This window comes from Neophocaena asiaeorientalis, unplaced genomic scaffold (genome assembly GCF_003031525.2).
Source record: "Neophocaena asiaeorientalis asiaeorientalis breed wild unplaced genomic scaffold, Neophocaena_asiaeorientalis_V1.1 scaffold242, whole genome shotgun sequence".
NCBI classification, from domain to species: Eukaryota; Metazoa; Chordata; class Mammalia; order Artiodactyla; family Phocoenidae; genus Neophocaena; species Neophocaena asiaeorientalis.
Genome location: NW_020172451.1, coordinates 3549896 through 3573385, shown reverse-complemented (window position 1 = coordinate 3573385; position 23490 = coordinate 3549896). Strand labels below are relative to the sequence as shown.

The 23490-nt window shown below is 46.6% G+C and overlaps 1 protein-coding gene across 2 annotated transcripts in view; it reads left to right on the top strand.

Annotated features, from left to right (window-relative positions):
• The window catches only part of PPARA (peroxisome proliferator activated receptor alpha), a 65158-nt gene that overhangs the window by 28697 nt on the left and 12971 nt on the right, over positions 1 to 23490 (top strand). For both annotated transcript variants that reach the window (XM_024737375.1, XM_024737376.1), the window contains exon 3: positions 17167 to 17416. In XM_024737375.1, coding sequence (XP_024593143.1) covers positions 17209 to 17416 — 208 coding nt within the window. In that variant the 5' untranslated portion in view covers positions 17167 to 17208. The remainder of the gene's footprint in view (positions 1 to 17166; positions 17417 to 23490) is intronic.

Below are 23490 nucleotides of genomic sequence, written 5' to 3'. Positions count from 1 at the left end.
ATGCTACAATAAAGATGTTTAAAAAAAAATGGGGGGGCTTCCCTGGTGGCGCAGTGGTTGACAGTCCGCCTGCCGACGCAGGGGACACGGGTTCGTGCCCCGGTCCGGGAAGATCCCACATGCTGTGGAGCGGCTGGGCCCGTGATCCCAAAAAAAAAAAAAAAAAAAATGGGGTACATCTAACTTTACCAGTGAAAGTGTGTATAACCTTCATGTAAGACATTTCCAGAAGTGTATTGTTATATTAAATCCAAATCAGTACCTTTTAGTCAATAAAAAGCTTCTCTTAAATTAAAAAAAAAAAAAAAAAAAGAATCTGCCTGCGAACACAGGGGACACAGGTTCAGTCCCTAGTCTGGGAAGGTCCCACATGCCGCGAGGCACCTAAGCCCATGAGCCACAACTACTGAGCCTGCGCTCTAGAGCCCGTGTGCCACAGCTACTGAAGCCCACGGGCCTAGAGTCCATGCTCCTCAACAAGAGAAGCCACCGCAATGAGAAGCCCACGCACCACAACAAAGAGTAGCCCCCGCTCTCCGCAGCTAGAGAAAGCCCACGTGCAGCAACAAAGACCCAATGCAGCCAAAAGTAAATAAATAAATTTATTTTTTTAAAAAAAGTTCGTCCATCATTACCCCCAAGACAAGTACCAAGTATTACGGGAGGGAGAGAATCCAAGAGTCTCAGAGTGAGACACAGTTACCACACTAAAAGAATAAACAGGAGCTTTTCTACCTTCCCATCTGATGCGTGGTCTACCAGGATATTGAGTTACGAGTAGGAGTCACTTTCCTTCCCCGTTGTCTGGTGGGCTGTCCTCTTTATCCCAGTGTGTTCTGGAATTTCCCAGTGGCCTGCCTTGATGTGGGTCTGCATTCACGCATTCTGTTGGGAACCTGGAAATTCACAGCCTTCATTTCTGAGAACTGTTCTTGAATTCATTTGTGGATAATTGCCTCTGCCCGGTCTCCTCACCTCCATACCTCTGGGACATTGTCATTTGGATGAGTCACCTCCTGCACTGGTGCTCTCACTTTCTCGTCTGTCTTCCCCCATGTCCATCTCTGTCTTTTCTCTTTACTTTTTGGGAGATTATGGCCTTTATCCTCCAACCCTTCTATTAAGTTTGGGATCATGTTTTTAATTCCCAAGAGAGGTTTTTGTTCTCTGAATGCTCTTTTTTATGCCATGCTCTGCTTTTCATGAGTGCAATATCTCATCTTTCTGAGGATATTAATAATGTTTCCCCTGGTTATGTAGGTTTCTTCCTCCTGTATATTGTTTCCTCTGAGCTGTTTTTTCCTGTGTTGGTTGGTTGGTTGGCTCTCTTTATTTCACGGGACGGGCCTTCCTCAGAAGTCTGGTATTTGTGGGGGAGGGTTGTCTGATTTTCTTTAAAAGGGAGGAACTGAAAAGCTGATTGAGGCTGTGGGCAGAAGGTGGGGATGTTCACTTTAGACATCCTTGTGGAGATCAGGCTGGGACGGGGAGGAAAGGGCTCTTGATGGGCTGACTGCTGGTGTCTTTAAGTCTCCCTTCTTAAATGGAAGATATTCCCATAGAAGATATTTCAATCCCCTATTTGGGGTTGAGGGGGAGGGAGGGAAGTAGACCTAGAGTCCCTGGGGTTCCAGAAGGAAGAGGAGAAGCAGGCTGGGGTGTCAGCAATCCCCTGTGCTTGCTAACGCCCTGGTTCACATCCCTGCAGGCATGGCGAGTTGCCATGGAGACAGATGGGGGAGAGGATCTAGGGCCACTGCTCAGAGCTTCTGCCCATCCTCCTACTTTCGCCCCAGTTGTACCCATGCCTGGTACCTCCAGTTATTGAGTGCCCGGGGTTCTGCAGGGGGAACCTGGGGCTCCTGCTTTTCCAGGTGCTGGTTTCGTGGTCTCTCCTCCATCCTCCACATCTAGCTCCTTTCCAGCCTGCTGCTGTCTCCTCCTGCTCTTCTCTTCTTCCTGGATTGATCCCTTTTGGTTTTGTTTTCAGTCTTTCCCCTGTGGTTTCAGGGGGGATGCAGAAAAGGATGAAATGACGTGCATATGACTCACCACTTCATCTCAAGTTCAGCATCTCTCTTGATAGATGGGAAATGGAGGCTTAGGGACTTTGTAGATTAGCTCAAATGTTACACAACTTACATTCAGCGGTGGCAGTTTTGATGCCTCCAGAACCCATGCTTCCTAATCGTTGGGCTAAGATTAAAGTTTTAATTAAAAAAAGAAGTTCTGGGAATTCCCTGGAGGTCCAGTGGTTAGGACTCCACACTTCCACTGCCGGGGGCCCGGGTTCAATCCCCAGTTGGGGAACTAAGATCCCGCGTGCCACGTAGCACGTCCAAAACAAACAAACACACACACACGCACAAAGTAAAAATTAAAAAAAGAAGTTCTGCAAAGCTGAGCTCCTGTTTAATTTTTAAGTGCGGTGACCGGGTTTCTCTCTGAAATCTCTCCCTCTACAGTACTCAGTGCCGCCTAGTATTCTGTCTCCTGGGGTGATTATCGGTGAACATGTTTTATCTTCCACCATCTCCTGATTACTTTGGAAATCCTAAAGGATAAGAGCTATGTCCTAGTCAGGTGTCTCCTCCAAATGCCTATCACAGGCCATTCACAGACCAATAACGCGGAAGATAAACCACTGCTCAGTGACAATAGAAATAAAACTATAATATGTGTCCATTGCCTAAGTAGAACTGCTGAAGAGAAGTGTGTTTCTTTTTCCCAATCTCCTTATCCTTATGGAAGAGGATGAAAGCAGTGAAAACATTCTATTAATATCCCAGACTTGGGCTTCTTTCTTCCTTTTGTCTCATCTGCTGGAGAGCAAAACACAGACTAAGAATGAGCAAATATCCAGTGTTCAGTCAAGTAGGAGAAGCAGAAGACAGAAAACTCTGAAGGACTGACACACCGATTCACTTTGAACCTTAGTGTTATTTATGAAAACGTCCAAAAAACGGTTTTCACCTTGCAGGAAGTTGAACCATGTTGGTAAAGTTTATGTGATTCTGAGCGCGTTTATGGAAAGGCTGGTGCTAGATTCCCGATGGTTCTGTGGGCCGAGTGAGCACTGGATTTTCAGAGTGTTGCTGGAGGGGCGTTTCTCTCTTAGAAACTTCTGGTATTGACCATTTCTCATTACATTATGAGTAGAGTGAGAAAGGTTTTACTTTGAGTTCCCTTGTTTTAGAATTCTGTGGTCGACCCTCTTCTGCTCTTCCACCGCTGCTTCTCGTAAGACTTGAAGAAGTGGAAGGACATTCAGAACGTATCTGCTCTGGCAAAATACAATACCATTGACCATATCCAAAACGGAAGGGGAAAGTTAAAGGTGAAAGATCTAAAAATGGACACATCATTGCCATTTGCAGCCACGTGGATGGACCTGGAGATGATCATACTAAGTGAAGTAAGTCAGACAGAGAAAGACAAATACCATATGATATCGTTTATATGCAGGATCTAAAACAATGATGCAAAACAGAAACAGACTCACAGACATAAAAAACAAACTTACGGTTACCAAAGGAGATGGCCGGGGGGAGGGATAAATTAGGAGTTTGGGATTAAACAGGTACATACTACTGTATATAAAATAGATAAACAAGGACCTACTGTGTAGCACAGGGACCTGTATTCAGTATCTTGTAAAAACCTATACTGGAAAAGAATATGAAAAAGAGCATATATGTATGTGTGTGTGTTGTGCTAACAACAACAAGACAGCATTGTAAGTTAACTATACTTCAGTGTTTAAAGAATGGTTAAAAAAAAAGAAAGAAAAATGGACACATCTCTTTTATCAACTTCCTGAAATCATAAAACCAAAACTAACCTCCAGCGTATATTAGAACTACACCAAAAGTAATTATCTTTCTACTTGGTTACTCTTGGTTTAGAGCAAATTTAGATTTCCATCAAGTTGGCCCCGAGAAGTTAAAGATAAAGGGAAAGGGACTTCTGTCTTTCCCTTAAAACCAGTACTGCACCTTTGGGCCTCTAGGCACTACAGGACTGGCAGTAGAAATACATTCATGGGACAACTAACTGCTGAACAATCATCGACAGGAAGACACTGGAACTCGCCAAAAAAGATGCCCCCCATCCAAAGACAAAGGAGAAGCCACAGTGAGACGGTAGGAGGGGCGCAATCCCAATACAATCCAATCCCATAACCTCTGGGTGGGTGACTCACAGACTGGAGAACACTTATACCACAGAAGTCCACCCACCGGAGTGAAGGTTCTGAGCCCCACATCAGGCTTCCAAACCTGGGTTGTCTGGCAATGGGAGGAGGAATTCCCAGAGAATCAGACTTTGAAGGCTAGCGGGATTTGACTGCAGAACTTCGACAGGACTGGGGGAAACAGAGACTCCACTCTTGGAGGGCACACACAAAGTAGTGTGTGCATCGGGACCCAGGGGAAGGAGCAGTGACCCCGGGGGAGACTGAACCAGACCTACCTGCTAGTGTTGGAGGGTCTACTGAAGAGGTGGGGGGTGGCTGTGGCTCACCACAGGGACAAGGACACTGGCAGCAGAAGTTCTGGGAAGTACTCCTTGGCGTGAGCCCTCCCAGAGTCCACCATTAGCCCCACCAAAGAGCCAGTAGCCTCCAGTGCTGGGTCACCTCAGGCCAAACAACCAACATGGAGGGAACTCAGCCCCACCCATCAGGAGACAAGTGGATTAAAGTTTTACTGAGCTGCCCACCAAATCAACACTAGCCCCACCCATCAGGAGACAAGTGGATTAAAGTTTTACTGAGCTGCCCACCAAATCAACACCCAGCTCTACCCACCACCAGTCCCTCCCATCAGGAAGCATGCACAAGCCTCTCACCCACCAGAGGGCAGACAGCAGAAGCAAGAACTATAATCCTGCAACCTGTGGAATGAAAAGCACATTCACAAAATGACAAGGCAGACAAAATGAAAAGGCAGAGGACTATGTACCAGATGAAGGAACAAGATAAAACCCCAGAAAAAAAACCTAAATGAAGTGGAGATAGGCATCCTTCCAGAAAAAGAATTCAGAAAAATGATAGTGAAGATGATCCAGTACCTTGGAAAAAGAATGGAGGCAAGGATCAAGAAGATGCAAGAAATGTTCAACAAAGACCTAGAAGAATTAAAGAACAAACAAACAGATGAATAATACAATAACTGAAATGAAAACTACACTAGAAGGAATCAATAGCAGAATAACTGAGGCAGAAGAATGGATAAGTGACCTGGAAGACAGAATGGTGGAATTCCCTGCTGCAGAACAGAATAAAGAAAAAAGAATGAAAAGAAATGAAGACAGCCTAAGAGACCTCTGGGGAAACATTAAACACACCAACATTCACATTATAGGGGTCCCAGAAGGAGAAGAGAGAGAAAAAGGACCTGAGAAAATATTTGAAGAGATTATAGCTGAAAACTTCCCTAATGTGGGAAAGGAAATAGCCATCCAAGTCCAGGAAGCACAGAGAGTCCCAGGCAGGATAAACCCAAGGAGAAACACACCGAGATACATAGTAATCAAACTGACAAAAATTAAGGACAAAGAAAAATTATTAAAAGCAACAAGCGAAAAATGACAAATAACATACAAGGGAACTCCCATGAGGTTAACGGCTGATTTCTCAGCAGACATTCTACCAGCCAGAAGGGAGTGGCACGATATATTTAAAGTGATGAAAGGGAAGAACCTACAGCCAAGATTACTCTACCCAGCAAGGATCTCATTCAGATTTGACAGAGAAATTAAAAGCTTTACAGACAAGCAAAAGCTAAGAGAATTCAGCACCACCAAACCAGCTCTAAAACAAATGTTAAAGGAACAACTGCTGAAGCCCATGCGCCTAGAGCCCGTGCTCCACAACAAGAGAAGCCACCGCATTGAGAAACCCACACACCGCAACGAAGAGTAGCCCCCGCTCACCACAAATAGAGAAAGCCTGCACGCAGCAATGAAGATCCAACACAGCCAAAATAAATAAATTTTTTAAAAAAATCTTCCAACAAAAATCCAGGACCAGATGGCTTCACAGGTGAATTTTAGCGAACACTTAGGGAGAGCTAACACCCATCCTTCTCAAACTCTTCCAAAAAATTGCAGAGGAAGGAACACTCCCAAACTCATTCTACAAGGCCACCATCATAAAACATAGGAAGAACACTCTTTGACATAAATTGCAGCAAGATCTTTTTTTGACCCACCTCCTAGAGAAATGGAAATAAAAACAAAAATAAACAAATGGGACCTAATGAAACTTAAAAGCTTTTGCACAGCAAAGGAAACTATAAACAAGATGAAAAGACAACTCTAAGAATGGGAGAAAATATTTGCAAACGAATCAACAGACAAAGGACTAATCTCCAAAATTATATACATAAACAGCTCATGCAGTTCAAAATTTAAAAAACGAACAACCCAATCAAAAAATGGGCAGAAGACCTAAATAGACATTTCTCCAAAGAAGACATACAGATGGCCAAGAGGCACATGAAAAGCTGCTCAACATCACTAATTATTAGAGAAATTCAAATCAGAACTACAATGAGATATCACCTCACTTCGGTTAGAACGGGCATCATCAGAAAATCTACAAACAGCAAATGCTGGAGGGGGTGTGGAGAAAAGGGAACCCTTTTGCACTATTGGTGGGAATGTAAATTGATACAGCCACTATGGAGAACAGTATGGAGGTTCCTTAAAAAACTAAAAATAGAATTACCGTATGATCCAGTAATCCCACTACTGGGCATATACCCAGAGAAAACCATAATTCAGAAAGACACATGCACCCCAATGTTCATTGCAGCACTATTTACAATAGCCAGGACATGGAAGCAACCTAAATGCCCATCAACAGACGAATGAATAAAGAAGATATGGTACATATATACAATGGAATATTACTCACTCATAGAAAGGAATGAAATAGGGTCATTTGTAGAGACGTGGCTGGATCTAGAGACTGTCATACAGAGTGAAGTAAGTCAGAAAGAGAAAAACAAATATCATATGTTAACACGTATACATGGAACCTAGAAAAATGGTACAGATGAACTGGTTTGCAGGGCAGAAATAGAGACATATGTAGAGAACAAACGTATGGACACCAAGGGGGGAAGCAGCAGGGGTGGTGGTGGTGCTGTGATGAATTGGGGGATTGGGATTGACGTATATACACTAATATGTATAAAATAGATAACTAATAAGAACCTGCTGTATAAAAAAATAAAATAAAATGCAAAAAAACCCCACCTAAGTGCATATGACTAAGTGAAAGAAGCCAACCTGAAAAGGGTACATACTGTATGATTGCAAATATATGACATTCTAGAAAAGACCAAACTATGGAGACAGTAAAAAGACCAGGGCTTGCCAGGGATTAAGTGGGAAGGAGACATAAATAGGCAGATTTTTAGAGCAGAAACTACTCTGTATGATACTGTAATGGTGGATACGTGTCATTATACATTTGTCAAAACCCACAGAATTCACACCACCAGGAGTGAACCCTAATGTCACCTGTGGATTTGGGGTGCTGATGTGTCAGTACAGGTTCATTGATTGTAACAAATGTCCCACTCTGGTGTGGGATGTTGACAGTCGGGGAGGCTCTGCTTATGTGGGGAGAAGGGGGTACATGGGAACTCTCTTGTACCTTCCACTCGGATTTGCTGGGAACCTAAAACTGTTCTTTTTTTTTTTTTTTTTTTTTTTTTTTTTTTTTTTTTCCAACATTTATTTATTTTTGGCTGCACAGGGTCTTAGTTGCAGCACACGAGCTTCTTAGTGGCAGCAGGCATGCGGGATCTACTGCCCCAACTAGGGGTTGAACCCGGGTTTCTGCATTGGGAGTGCAGAGCCTTAACCACGGGACCGCCAGAGAAGTCCCTTAAAGCTGTTCTTAAAAATAAAGTCCAGTTTTTAAAAAATCTGGATTTGATGACCTGCTTAACAGAGCGAAAAATTGATCAGAGCTGCAAATCACCAGTGCACTTGGTTGTATCTTGTCTTCTCCAGTTTGCAACTCTACCCCCGTGGTTAACTGTGCTCTTTGACTTACCTCTCCCGAAGCTGTTGACCCTGGTTTGGGAAGAATGATGAGAAACAGAGTCCAAGAGTCTTCAGTGTGATACTCTCTGAAATTTGAAGGCTAAGCATTGCAATGTGTGGAAGAGTGGTGCCCTAGAAAACAAACGTTTCCTTTGTGGTTCAGCTCAGCGCATCCAAGGGGTATTTTGTGCAGGACACTTGCATAAGGCTTGCACTTGCCTTTGGGGATAGTATAGTTTGGGGAAGACCAGCCAGGCAGGAGGAAGGGCGTGATTAAAGGATAAAGGCATGGGTGGGACCGGGGGAACAGAGTTCCACACTAAGGAAGGAGGAAGGAGAGCCGCCACGAGCCCGGAGCTCCACAGACACAAGGAACACATGCGACGATCACGTGGATGTTATTAACCTGATTCACGGTTGAAGTGTCCAAGGTTGCCAGGAGCACTGCCCTCGCCCCGAGGTTGGGGCTTCATCCACCCGGCCCGCCTAGATGCTGCTGTTGATAAGAACCCTACGCGGAGAACATTGCTAACATTATCAGAACTTCCCGGAAGAGGAGATGACGTTTGCAGAGGCCGAGCCCGTGCGTCCCACAGACACCGTAACCTGCAGTTCGCAACTGAATTCGTCACCTTTCTCCCTTCCATGGCTCTCTCCACCCCGGGAACGCGCTCTTCTCTTTATGTTCCGGATTTCGTGGATGTCACCCCATCTGCCCAGTTACCTGAGCCAGAGAGGAGGTTTATCCGAGGCTCTGCCCCAGTTCCCTGCTCCATGCCCTGCCAGCTGTCCATGTTAGCACTTCGTCCTCTTCCGCCCTCCCCGCCTCCCCACATCAGCTCCCGGGGGCACCGTCACCTCTTAGGGGACGGGTACCACAGCCTCCTAAGGAGTCTTGCTGCTTCTCGCCTTATCTGCTTTCAATCTGGACTCCACCCTGCTGCCAGAACAATCCTGAGGCAGCTCTTACCATCCCTCCGCGACTCCTTTACAGCTTGCGGGGCAGAGTCCACACTCCCGCGCCTAAGAGCGCTGATGCACCTTGATTGCACTGCCGGCCTCTCCCGCCTCCTCTCCCTGCCCCCACCCTGTGCTGCATCAAAAATGGTCCCAGTTTCTCTGAGGCTCCCCCACCTCAGAGGTGGGGTTCATTTCCCCACCCCTTGGATCCGGGCTCGCCTCGTAACTCGCTTTGACCCGCAGAATGTGGCAGAAGTGATGCAACATTTACGAGTGAGGTCTCGAAGTTTCCGCGTTCACTGTTGGAACACGAAGGCACCTGCGGAAGCCCGTGCTGGCCTCCGGAGGACGTGGTGAGAAGGGCCCGGCCACAGTCACCCACCTCCACCGACCCTCCAGCCACGGCTGCCACCTGACCACAGAAGACCCGGACAGCCCGGCCCAGCCCAAGTTGCTGAGCCACTGGACTGTGAGCAAATAAAGTGGCATAGTTCAAGCCACTGAGCTTTGGGGCTGTTTGCTGTGCAGCGACGCGTAGCTGATCCAGCCCCCTCAGAGTGGGTTGTCCAGACCTCGGCTACTTACTCTGATGTTTTAGGTCATCTCTGCATGTGGGCTTTTCTTAGAAACGCCCCTTACCGTTTTTTATTTTTTGCTGCTGCATTCCTTTCTGATCACCTCTTAGGTTGCAGCTCGGGTGTCCCCTCCGTTGTGGAGCCTTCCCAACCCTCAGGGTGTCCCGTGACGGCACTCGTCACACTGCCTCTGCGACGATCACGTGTTTATTTCTTTCTCTTTCTTCGCCTACTGGCAGCACAAGTGACTTTCCTCCCAGAGTCTCTGAGTTTTCTCCTGTCAATGGGACCAGTGCTACCTACCCTGCCCCGGTGCTGGACCCATTAAAAAAAGCAATGCAATGACTGTTACCAAGGGCCTGGCTCTGGGGTGCTCTGTGCACCTTCCTTGTCTTCCTCCCTGCCCTGTTTCCAGCCCCCACACCTGCTGCCCTGGGCTGGGTGTCTCCCCTAGGTGTCTCCAGGGAGAAGCACAGTCACCAGCTCAGGGGGACTTACAGGGTCCATGAAGTCATAAAACCCGGCCTCCCATCCCAGCGGTGACCACCAGCGTGACTCTGGAAGTGAAGGCTCAGCCTTACGTCTGCCTGTCGTCCATGTGACGTATTTCTGCCAAGACCCATCAGGACCTCCTTGTCTGGAACTGTCGAGGGCCTCGGGCCTCCGTTGCTTCTCTGTTGTCTGGCTGCTAAAAGCTCAGCACCATCCCTGTGGCTACTGGTTCTGTCTACGCTGGGTCAAAACTTTTGTGTGGTAAATGTGAATTTCATTTCCGTGGACTTTTGCTGACAATTTAAAAAAAATTTTCATTGGAGTATAGTTGATTTACAATGTTGTGTTAATTTCTGCCATACAGCAAAGTGACTCAGTTAGACATATATACATTCTTTTTCATACTCTTTTCCATTATGGTTTATTACAGGATACTGTATATAGTCCCTTGTGCTATACACTGGGACCTTGTTGTTGATCCATTCTTTATACAGTAGTTTGCATCTGCTAATCCCAACCTCCCACTCCGTCCCTCCCCCACCCCTCCTCCCCCTTGGCAACCACCAGTCTGTTCTCTATGTCTGTGAGTCTGTTTCTGTTTCGTAGATAGTTTCATTTGTGTCATATTTTAGATTCCACACATAAGTGACGTCATATGGTATTTGTCTTTCTCAGTCTGACTTACTTCACTTAGTGTGATCCTCTCTAGGTCCATCCATGTTGCTGCAAGTGGCATTATTCCTTTTTTTATGGCTGAGTAGTATTCCATTGTGTATACGTACCACGTCTTCTATATCCATTCCTCTGTCGATGGACGTTTTGGTTGCTTCCATGTCTTGGCTGTTGTGAATACTGCTACTATGAACATAGGGGTACATGTATCTTTTTGAATTACAGTTTTTTTCTGGTTATATGCCCAGGAGTGGGATTGCTGGACCATATGGCAACTCTATTTTTAGTTCTTTTGAGGAACCTCCATACTGTTTTCCATAGTGGCTGCATCCACTGACTTTTTTTTTTTTCTAAATCTGTTTTTTTTCTTTTTTCAATTTTATTTATTTATTTTTGGCTGCATTGGGTCTTCGCCGCTGCGTGCAGGCTTTCTCTAGTTGTGGCGAGCAGGGGCCACTCTTGGTGGCGGTGCGCGGTGTTCTCACTGAGGTGGCCTCTCTTGTTATGGAGCACAGGCTGTAGGCTTCAGTAGTTGTGGCACATGGGCTTCAGCAGCTGTGGCATGTGGGCTCAGTCGTTGTGGCGCACAGGCCTAGTTGCTCCGCGGCACATGGGATCCTCCGGGACCAGGGCTCGAACCTGTGTCCCCTGCATTGGCAGGCGGATTCCTAACCACTGCGCCACCAGGGAGGTCCCCATGCATTGACTTTTAATTCTCGTAGTAAGCTTCTCTGCTCACTCAAATTCCATTGCAGCTGACATTAAAGTGTGTCCAAATCGTAGCTTTCCTGTAATTATTTTGATATCACCATCCACAAAAGTAAGATTATATTTAAGAATGATAACACCCTTTTCAGGACAATGGGAAAGAGTTGGGTTTGAAGTGGTTGGAGCCACTTCTATACTATCATAGAGTGTGATCTTTGTGTAAAACTGGAGGGCGTTTTCTTGGAAACAGTCGGGAACATTCTTTTTGTACCTTTAAAGATAAAGGTGTAGAGGCTGCAACTACCCTTTATCCCCCATTTTTGCATGCCAAATTCTTTTGATTATAAAATTTCATGCCTTAGGCATTGTTGGGAAAGATCTAGAAAGCTCTACTTAAATCTCTCTGATGTGCAGCTTGTTCATAATAGGTTTGATTTAATTCTTTAAAGTACATAGTGCTTCGTTTCCTTACCATTATTATACTCTGGTCCTTTTTTCTTCTGTTTTAAATGTGTCTCCTAGGCATTTTCTATACTTACTTAGTCGTTAATCATTATGCATGGGCTAATGATTAAACTATTTCAGTGAACTTCTGGTGCGAGGTAAAGGTACAGAGGGCTTTTTAGCATTCTTGTGTTTATTTTGAAATGTTGTTTTCAATCCTAGCCCAACAAATTAAGCCAAAGGCATCTAAATAGTATCTCTAATATCTAAAAAGTATATAGGAAAGTATAAAGAACCTGACAAGGGAGTGAAATAGAAGTGGTGAAAACCAGAAAAATTTGTTGTCTGAGAGCTGCTTGTCTGCTACATAAATGGTGCTCCTTTGACAGAAATTCCATCTTTTACCTTTAAACCGTTCAATGAAGTCTAATTGGATTTGATTTAGCAAAGGCAAGTGTCAGTAGATTCCTCTGAGCTGGCATTAATGAGGCATAGTAAGCGATCATTTGGGAGGGCTTGACAACACAGGAAGTTCCAGTCGAGTACAGAAAGGTAAAAGCAGCAAAGTGAAAGACGGGTGTTTGCAACTGTTTACTCGGACTCTTTGGAGTCAGATACAAGTTCTGAGTGTGAGAATTCCAGCCCAGTTCCACTTGTTCTTTTTCTTTGAGTATCTATTTTCATAGCATGTAAACGTGTTTCAATAGCTAACTTTTATTTAACACTTAATTTCAGAGAACGTTTACAAAAGGCGTTCTAGGTCCAAGAAGGTCGGTTAATAATGTACGGGGCAAAAATGGGTGACATACATTAACACGGTTGGGAGCCAACAACCAAGTGATTTCTGCTTAGTCTTTTATTCCAGTCAGATGATGACGCTTCTTTACTCTTTCTTCAAAGCACTGAACTTATCTTATCACCGAACATTTCCCGGGTTCTCTGCCTGTTGCTTCTAAGGTAGAGTCAGGCTGGTGATCTGTTCGTGCCTTTCCTGAGCAGTCTGTAATGTGTGCCAGTCGGTTGCCCAGGCTGTGGGCACAGTACCCGTTCTCAGGATAAAGGGGTCGGTAAGCAACCCCTCTGCCCCCTACATCTCTGCTTGAAGCTTGCCCTTCCCTGCCGACTTGGACTTTGTTGTTCACTGTGATGCTTAGATTTTTTTGTTTGTTTGTTTCCTCTCTCACGCTTCCGGACAATGGTTATGGCTCACTATGTAAATTTCCGATCACTTTCCCGAGGTAGTGCCACTCTGACTTCTGTTTCAGACCTCCTTACGTTTTGTTGTCTTTCGAATACTGACTGCACGTGCTGTTTTGCCGTCTGGGTGACACAGGCTGTGGAGGCAGCTGCAAAGCCGGGGTGGGGCCTCACAGACTTTCACCTGCTGAGTGTGGACTAAGTTGGAGTTCTGTGCCAACCTCGCTCAGCAGTGGGGGTGGAAACGGAACACCTGCTGCATCGTAGGGATTGTGCTGGAAGTACGGACGCAGAGATTAGCAAAGTCCATCCCTACCCGCAAGCGACGTACCGTCTAGTGGGAGACATGAAAACATTTCCAACACTGTCCCTATAATTAGGGCTACCTCAGAATTGGGCCCAAGGTGCTGGGGGGACCCTGAGCACAGTGTTCTGGGCCCTCCTTGTCTTAGACTCAGAGCTCATGACGCCACCAGCAACTCATTTTAGCCGATCTTCCCAACAGTCGAGTCATCTGAGAGTTGGTGATAAGGAAAATCCCTTGATGTCAAGGTTAACAATTAGTGTTAAAATTCTTCCGGTGTTTTCACCTGCCCTGTGGTTGGGTGACATAAAGCAACGGCAGGATTCTGTGCCCCCTCCCTCCTTCTCTCCCTCTCTCTGTTCCTCCCTCACTCCCTTCCTTCCTTCTTCCTTTCTTTCTTGCCTGTGTCTTTTTTTCCCCAGTGTTCTGTAGTTTTCCTATACCCTGCTTCGTAATTCTCAAAGCAACATTTTGACTGAAAAGTGTTCTACTAAAAGTAGAATTTCAGCAGTTTACATCTGAGTTTCTGTTCTATAGGATGCAGCTCTAACATTTAAATTGGATGGGAAAGAAAACAAAATGCCTTTAGAAACCAACACGTCTCAGGATTGATTATCCAGGAAGGGGTGATGGGATTATGCATTCACCACGTCTTTGCTGGAACTCGGCTTTATTACCTCTTCTCAGCACCCCTGCTCGCTCCCTCATTTCTCCCTGCAAGGGATCCAAGGCCTGTTTTGAGTTCCGCTTGCATCCACTCCTGGTTTCTTACCTCCTCGGCCACACTGGGAGCTGCTAAGAGGTCGTTTGCTGTGCCTCTTTCTCCCTCCAAAGCCCCAGAGGACCTAGGACATCGGGCACAGGGCACAGTAACTGGTTGCCCGTCTCGATGGACCAGGCGGTGGCCGTGTTCTGTGGATTTGAAAGGCAGGTACTTGCCGTGACCTTCCTGCCCCCCGAGCAGAGGTGACCGCAGCGTGGGGAGAGCAGGTGCGGAGCCTGCCAGGAAGCCGCAGGCCAGCGGAGCGGGCTGCGTGCCATGCAGCCTCAGCTCTACCCGGGGACACGTCCAAAGGGCACTCTCCCTTATCTGCTCTGGCTGGAAGCAGGCAGGGCCAGGATGTCCAGTGATCTGTGCAAAGGCCAGTCCTCTGGCCGGAGGTCACGGTGTTGCCTCACTCCCCAGGGATGTCGTTTAGCTCTTCTTAACAGGAACACCGGGTGTTTCTCTACATAAATCTCAGGTATCCTTTAAAAGCAGCTGATAAGTAAAATGATAAGATCTCAAAACATTCTAACTCCCTGGATGTAATGACAGGGAGACTAACATTTAGTCAAAGATCAGTTCCTCCCGTTCTGGACACTCCTGGTTGGAAGATAGAATATTTGCAGGACTAAGAGGCTGCTGTCCTTGCAGCGCTGAGACTATGACAGGGCAGAGGAGGTGGTGGTCACGGCCCCACTGATAACACAGCCTCTGCCCGGCTATCAGATATCTGTTAGGCTGAACTTTATGGTGACGGTAGTAAGTTAATGACCGCACTTTGGAACCTTTTGTTCATGGTGGAAAATACCTTAAGTAACGCTTACACCTTTATCTTACTTGCCATTTGAAGAAATTCAATTGTGATGCAGAATAAAATATGATAGAAAAAAACGCACAGATTCACAGCCTGATTTACACTAATAGATGAGAAAGCCTTCTAAATCTTATGGAAGTTTAATGATTCTCTTTTCTTTTTCATTGTGTGTTATTGTCCGTTTATTACCAGAATTCCAGGCATGAGAGGCGAATTTCCCAAAAATGTGCGAACTGGACCCATTTTTCAGTTCTAAAGCAAGCCGAACCATCCCGTCATCTTTGCCCTTAGAGCTACTGTTTACTCTCAGCTGGGCTGAAATGTGCAACGCTTTTACGCAAGCCCATTCCACGCGTTCGCTTTGGCAGTGTGTTCTCACTCAGTCCAAAGAGCCCAGCCTTCTGTGATCGCGGTGAGAGGGCAGCCGCCTCGCGCTGAGCCCTGCCGGTGGTTGGTGGCACGCACCTCCTCTGGTCCTGTCCGCGATGTGAGCCTTGGGCTTCCGTGTGACCATTTCAGAAGCTAAATGTCACCTTGTCGGCCCCGTTGGCGAGAAGGGACCCTACGAGGCTCAAGGGTGGACCTGGAGCGGGGCCTGGGGAAGGCAGGGATGGGAGGGGGGTTCAGGCAGGGGGGCTGGGGCCTGGCACAGAGGCAGACAGCACAGGGAGGTCTGGATGAGGCGATGGCCCAGTGCCACTGGTCACCCTGGGGGTGGGGGATGGCGACCAGGGCGAGATTGGGGGAGACAACGTCACCAGGGCCCATGTCGAGCTAGGAGAACGGGCACAAGGCTGAGGGTCACAGGAAGTGGTTTCAGAGGCTTGAGCAAGAGCCTGAAGCCAGCCGTCGCGGGAAGGACCGCTGTTTAGACTTTGTACCTGTGCGCATGTGCTCGGCTGCCCTAACAGTGGGCCACCGACTGGGGCCCCTAAACAGCAGGCATTTACTTCTCACAGTCCTGGAGGCCTGAAGTGCAAGATCAAAGCGTCGGCGGCTTTGGTTTCTCCCGAGGCCCCTCTGCTTGGCTTGCAGGTGGCGGCCTTCCCGCTGGGTCTTCACGTGGTCGCCCCTCTGCGTGTGCACCCCGCTGTCTCTCTTTGTGTGTCCAAATCTCCTCTTCTTATAAGGACACCAGCCAGATTGGATTAGGGCCCCCTCTAAACACCTCATTTTAGTGGAATCACCTCTTTATTATCTCCAAAGGCAACCACATTCTGAGGTCCTAAGGGTTAGGACTCCCGCAGCGGAATCTGGGCGGACACGGTGCGGCCCGTAACAGTGCCCACGTGGAGAGCCTTCTTCTGTGTGTGAGTTGAAGCAGCCTAGCGCTGTCAGGGACTGACATGTTCAGATTTTTTTAACTCCACGATATATTTGTTATTCTTTAGGAATACCTACGTGACTCTCCCCCCACGGGTGCAAGGAGAACATATAGTATTGCCTCCAGCGTGTGTGCGGACTGCCTGCCCGTCCCACTCCCCCAGGGCTCCCACCTGAGCCAGACTGGCCTGCGCATGCCTGGAAGTAACCCGCATGCTTCCATCCTGGGGGCTTTTCACTTGCCGCTCCTTTTGCTGGAACATTCTACCCCAAATGTCCGTACAGCTCACTGCCTCATTCCTGCAGGTGTCTGCGCCCCTTTTCTGAGAGGTCCTCCCTGGCCGGTCATGTAGGGCAGTGTCCTTCCCCATCCTCCCCCTGCAGAGTGTCCAGACCTGTCCCCACCAGAAGGTGCATTCTGGGACAGCGGGGACTTTATGTGTGTCCTCTGCTGTTTTCGTCCACCTCGGATACGCAGTGTGTGCTCGACGGCGCGTGAATGATTCCTGGCCTGCTCACCTCTGGCTCCTGAGACATGTTCTTGTTTAGAGATCTTCATTTTCTTGGGAGTTCCCTGGTGGTCTAGTGCCTTTCACTGCAGGGGTCTGGGTTTAATCCCTGCTCGGGAAACTGAGATCCTGCAAGCTGCTCGGCCAAAATAAAAAAGAGTAATAAAGATTTCCATTTTCTTAATGAGCTCGTCAAGAGTCAAGCAGAGGTAAGGTGGCCAACCATGTTACTGTTTAGATTGTGAGTTCAGGAGTGTCTCTGCTGATAAATGATGTTTTTGTTCAAGGAAAACCAGTGTTCTGCTATGTCCACTTCACCCATGACTTCTCTCTCCTCCCAGGAACGTGGAGCCCGGCAGTGGGACCAGCTCCATCCATTCGAGATGGTGGACACAGAGAGCCCGATTGGTCCCCTCTCCCCCCTCGAGGCTGATGATCTGGAAAGCCCACTCTCTGAAGAATTCCTACAAGAAATGGGAACCATTCAAGATATTTCTCAGTCCATTGGTGAGGACAGTTCTGGAAGCTTTAGTTTTACAGAATACCAGTATTTAGGAAGTGGTCCAGGATCAGATGGCTCCGTTATTACAGGTAAGTGTGCTACTTCCTAGAAAGCTTTATCTGGAAACGTTTTTTCCACAGAGAAAGCTGTTCTCTTTACCTGGAGAAGACACATCTCTCCGCATTAAAATCTTCAGGTGCGTAAAAGCATGACACGCAGTGCCACTGGGCCTTGAAACTTTCCAGGCGTGTCTCGCATATCATAGTATGCCTTCTTTTTTTGTTTTTTTTGGATAAACTTTTTATTGAAGTATAATATACACATAAGAGTGCACACACCATAAATGTGTAGCTCATTTGATTTTTCACATGAAACTATAATTTTTACACTACAGAGTAATCTCTTGCATGTAACTTACCTGAGCAGCCTGTGTGTAATTTTTCACCGTGATGAACAGCTCTGTGACACACCTCCCTGTGGGCAAATCTTTGAGTGCATCCTGAGTGACTGATTTTTTTTTTTTTTTTTTAATTTTTTGTCCCTGTTGGTTATTTATGTTAAATACGTTTACCTGGCGGGGAGGAATAGTTAGGGAGTTTGGGATTGACATGTACACACTGCTATATTTAAAATAAATAACCGGCTTCCCTGGTGGCGCAGTGGTTGAGAGTCCACCTGCCGATGCAGGGGACACGGGTTTGTGCCCCGGTCCGGGAAGATCCCACGTGCCGTGGAGAGGCTGGGCCCGTGAGCCATGGCCGCTGGGCCTGCGCGTCCGGAGCCTGTGCTCCGCAACGGGAGAGGCCACAACAGTGAGAGGCCCGCGTACTACAAAAAAATAAAAAAATAATAAAATAAAATAAATAACCAACAAGTATGCCTTCTTTTTAAAAGCTGTACGTAAATCACATAATGCTTGAAATTCAGCAGTCAGCTGCATTTTTTAAATGCTGTGAGTTTATATTTCTTTAAAGCAGAGACTCCTACTGTAATAAAAGTCACTCTCTTTTATCTGGAAATGTATACGAACCCTCTGTCTACTCCCTTGTAAGCTTTTATATACAGAATGGATGCACAGCAAGGTCCTCCTGTACAGCACAGAGAACTATATTCAATATCCTATGATAAGCCATAATGGAAAAGCATATTTAAAAAAGGAATGTATGTATATGTCTAACTGGATCACTTTGCTGTACAGCAGAAACTAACACAACATCGTAAATCAACTGTACTTCAATTAAAAAAATAGTAAAACCGAAAAAATAAATTTCAAGGTGGTGACACAGTAGGAAAAAAAGCTACATGAGGCATCAGCCAGTGCGGATACAAAGAAATAAAACACGGGGTCTGCTCAGGCCACCTTAATGTGAAGGAGGAAATCATTGCATCGTTCATCTTTCTGGGCAACGTTTAAGCCACCCCGGTATAATGTGGTGTAAATTGTACCTTGATTCAAAGGAAGCCCTGTCTGGGGTGGACTTGACTCCACCGTACTTCTTGGCAGAAGTGGGTTTTGGATCAGACAAACTAGACTTTATTTTTAAATTTTTAAAAAATTTATTTTTATTTATTTATTTTTGGCTGTGTTGGGTCTTCGTCGCTGTGTGCCGGCTTTCTCCAGTTGCGGCGAGCGGGGGCTACTCTTCCTGGCGGTGCGCGGGCTTCTCATTGCGGTGGCTTCTCTTGTTGCGGAGCATGGGCTCTAGGTGCACGGGCTTCAGTAGCTGTGGCGCGCGGCCTCAGTAGTTGCGGCTCGCGGGCTCTAGAGCGCAGGCTTACTAGTTGTGGTGCACGGGCTTAGTTGCTCTGCAGCATGTGGGATCTTCCCGGACCAGGGCTCAAACCCGTGTTCCCTGCAATGGCAGGCAGACTCCCAACCACTGTGCCACCAGAGAAGCCCCAAAATAGACTTTAAAATAAAGACTTTTACAGGAGACAAGGAACGACACTACATAATGATCAAGGGAACAATCCAAGAAGAAGATATAACAATTATAAATATATATGCACCCAACATAGGAGCACCTCAATATATGAAGTAAATGCGAACAGCCATAAAAGGGGAAATCGACAGTAACACAGTAATAGTGGGGGACTTTAACACCCCACTTACACCAATGGACAGACCTTCCAGACAGAAAATTAATAAGGAAACACAGGCCTTAAAAGAAGTGGGTCTTGGCTGGGACTGGAGGAGTTGGGTTTGGACTGGCCAGGAGGTGTGTGTGTGTGGTTTTGAGCTCCGAGCTCGGACTGTGCAGGATCTCTTGGGGAATCGAGAAGGTCCTCCCTGCAGCGTCGATATAAGGTCTCTGTGTTCTTCCCCCTCCGTGGGCCCCCTTGTGTCACGACCTCGGTCTGGAGCATGTTTCCCCGACCGTCTGTTCACGTCTTCCCACTCCAGGAAGATGATTTTCACGACTGTGCACTGACCTTGGTGACGGTGGGAAAGGGAGCATTTGTACTCCGCTGGCAGCCAAGTTCAGTGATAAACCCGTGTGCGTGGAGAGAGTGGCTGAAAGTGCACGAGCTCTAAATCCAGCAAGCCCACTGGGGACGGGCGCTGTTTAAAAGGGGACATGTACGTGGGTCTGCACTGTGCCGTTGTTTGTGATGGGGTCTGCACTATGACAAAAAGAAAAAAAAAAGGGAACTTACAAAAAGTGACTGCACTGCAGGGTACTAGACACACATCCTTGACTTTTGGCCCCTGGCCGTTAAGGTGGTGGGTGTGTGATCATCCATTTTTATTTCGCTTCGGTTCTCCTTACTGTGTTCATTAATCCTTTTGGCCGTTTGGAGTCATCTCAAAATTCTTAAAATCTTGCTTTGTCTCCTTTCCAGGCTTTTCATTGTTATTGTTTCCAATTGATTTGAGAGATAAAACGATTGCTTATTTGTAAACTAGATTTTTCATCTTTGTATGTAATGGCCCCCTTGGGTGATATTTTTAAGTTATGTAAATTGCAAATATGGGAGGACCGTCTATAAAACGCATTCAGTTTAAACTTGACTCCTTGGGAGACCAGATGGGTGAGGCTGCTTACTCAGCCCATCTATCTTTCTCACCCCACCCCCCAATTTCTCTTAGCAGCTTTGCTGACATAAAAAACTTCACATATTTAAAGTGTGCAATCGGATGTACACACACACACGCACGCACACGCACAGACTTGTGAAACCAACAGCACAATCAAATTCCAGACCCCTCACCCCAAAGTTTACGTGTGCCCTTTTGTAATCCCTCTTCCCCACCCTCATGCCTCTCTCCCTCCCCAGGTACCACTGCTCTGCTGCTTTCTATCATCCATCCGTTTGTATTTCCTAGAATTGTATATAAATGGAATCATATAGTATGTACTCTTTTTAGTCTGACTCCTTTCACTTAGCAAAATTATTTTGAGATTCATCTGCGTTGGTAGCATCTACTGACAGTTCATTTTCTAAAATCCACTGTGTGGATTTGCCACAGGTTATCCACGCTATTGACGAGCATCCGATTGTTTCCGGGTCTGGCTGTTACAGATAAAGCTGCCGGGAAAGCTCGTGTACACACCTCTGTGTGGACAGTGCTTTCACTTCACGCGGGTAGACAGGAGTGGAACGGGTCATGCTTTTCTGCCTCTTCGCATGTTTTACAGTTTGTTATCAGATACCATCCATTGTGAACTTCGTTGATGATGGAGAATTTTGTATTTACACAAATATTCTTGAGTTTTATTCTGAAATGCAGTTAAGTTACGTGGAAAATGTTGAGCCTTTCTGGTCCTGTGGTTAAGCTTTGTTAGACGGAACCAGAGCAGTGTTGATTCTAGAATTAATTTTGCCCCAATTCAGAGGCAAAACCCTTTTGAGTATTTTAGCCAGTGCCCCAAGGATTCTGAGATCTTTCCGCCGTGAGTGGTGGTCACGGGACTGCCTCTTAGCCCTCAGTACACTGTTCCCTCTAAGCATTTCAGGTTGCTATTGGAATATCTTTTTTTTTTTTTTCCAAGCGGCGTGCAGGATCTTAGTTCCCCGACCAGGGATTGAACCCGTGCCCTCGGCGGTGAAAGTGCGGAGTCCTAACCGCTGGACCGTAGGGGAATCCCCTGGAGTATCTTTTCTTTTAGGCTCTCTCAGCTGATAGAGCAGAGACATACATGTGTACATACTAACGCATGTATGTACACGTCTGTATTTCTGTATATAGCTGTCTCTCTCAAGGTCAGGGTAAACGTGAGTTCAAACAGACGTCTGCACCTCTAATCCACCACCACACGGACCACTTTAGCCTCCTCCTGTCGCTTTATCAATGAGCTCACACTCCAGCAGTGAGAGACCTGGCCCAGCCATCCATTCAGTCACCATCATTAAATGAACAATTAGTTGTTCATTTCCAGTGCGGTGGCATCAGAACTGCTCACCCAAAGCCCTGTGGAAAACAACTTTATCGGCTGGGGACAGTGTCCAGGGGAAGTTCTTTTGCCTTTGGTCTCACAGACTCCATTCGTTTCCGAGGTCACTTACACGAATATCTTCAGCGAGGTTTCCTACAAATGTTTCTTACATTTGTGATATAGATCGTTTCATCACATTCTGTGTGCCATCCTGGAATCTCTGGACCTCCTCAGTTTTTTTTTTTTTTGTTCATTTGCACACGTTTAAATTCACTCTGTACTGTAAACTTCTGTGGATTTTGACAAGTGCATTGTGTCCTGTATTCACCATGACATTTTCATGTGAATAGTTTCACCACGTCCAAAAAGCCACTGGGCTTCACCTACTCAACCCTGCCTCCCCCACCCCTACTCCAGCCGCTGATTTTTTTTTTTTTTTTAACCACTGCTCTATTTCTGCCTTTCCACAAATGTCGGATATTAAGAATCATACAGGTTGTAGCCTTTGGGGATTGGCCTCACCTGTTGAAGCATCTTGGTTGCTTCTGATTTTTGGCAATTAAGAATAATGCTGCTGGGGAATTCCCCCAGCGGTCCAGTGGTTAGGACTCTGTGCTTTCACTGCCGAGAACCTGGGTTCAATCCCTGGTCGGGGAACTAAGATCTCACAGGCCACATGCACAGCCAAAAAAAAGAATAAAGCTGCTAAAGCACTATTTACAATAGCCAAGACATGGAACCAACCTAAATTTCCATTGACGAGGAATGGATAAAGAAGACATGGTATATATATATATATATAATGGAATATTACTCAGTCATTAAAAAGAATGAAATAATGCCATTTGCAGCAACATAGATGGACCTAGAGATTATCACACTAAGTGATGTAAGTCAGAGAAAGACAAGTATCATATGATACCACTTATATGTAGAATCTAAAATACGACACAGGGCTTCCCTGGTGGCACAGTGGTTGAGAGTCCGCCTGCAGATGCAGGGGACGCGGGTTCGTGCCCCGGTCCGGGAAGATCCCACATGCCGCGGAGCGGCTGGGGCCGTGAGCCATGGCCGCTGAGCCTGCGCGTCCGGAGCCTGTGCTCCGCAACGGGAGAGGCCACAACGGTGAGAGGCCCGCGTACCGCAAAAAAAAAAGAAAGTCCAGCCTCTTTTTTTTTCTTTCATGAATTGTACTTTTGTGTTGCCCACATGGATTTTTATTCTATATTCTGATGCCATTTACTGAGTTAACAATTACAAAAGGGCTGGAAGCGAGGACGCAAAGAAAGCAATGAGTTCTGTGTAGGACATGTCGATTTTTGGCAACTAAGAATAATGAAGCTGCTGCAAGGAACTCTGCTCAGTCCTGAATGGCGGGTTTTTCCTCCAGCCCCAGGGCTTGTCACTATACTTGTAGCGTACAGTTATGCCACCCCCTAGATTGTCTAACTGTTGACTGTGTTGCGTAATGTTAAGTACACTAAACCCTTAAAGCTGTCTGTCCATCTTATCTTTGTGTCAAAACTCTGAGCATGTCGCAGGAGCGACTAAGACCGTGTGCCACAACTACTGAGCCCGCGCGCTGCAACTACCAAAGCCCACGCGCCTAGAGCCCGTGCTCCCCAACAAGAGAAGCCACCGCAATGAGAAGCCCGCGCACCGCAACGAAGAGCAGCCCCCGCTCGCCGCAACTAGAGAAAGCCCGCGCGCAGCAACAAGACCCGACGCGGCCAAAAATAAATAAATAAATTTATTAAAAAAAAAAAAATCTGAGCATGAGGCTG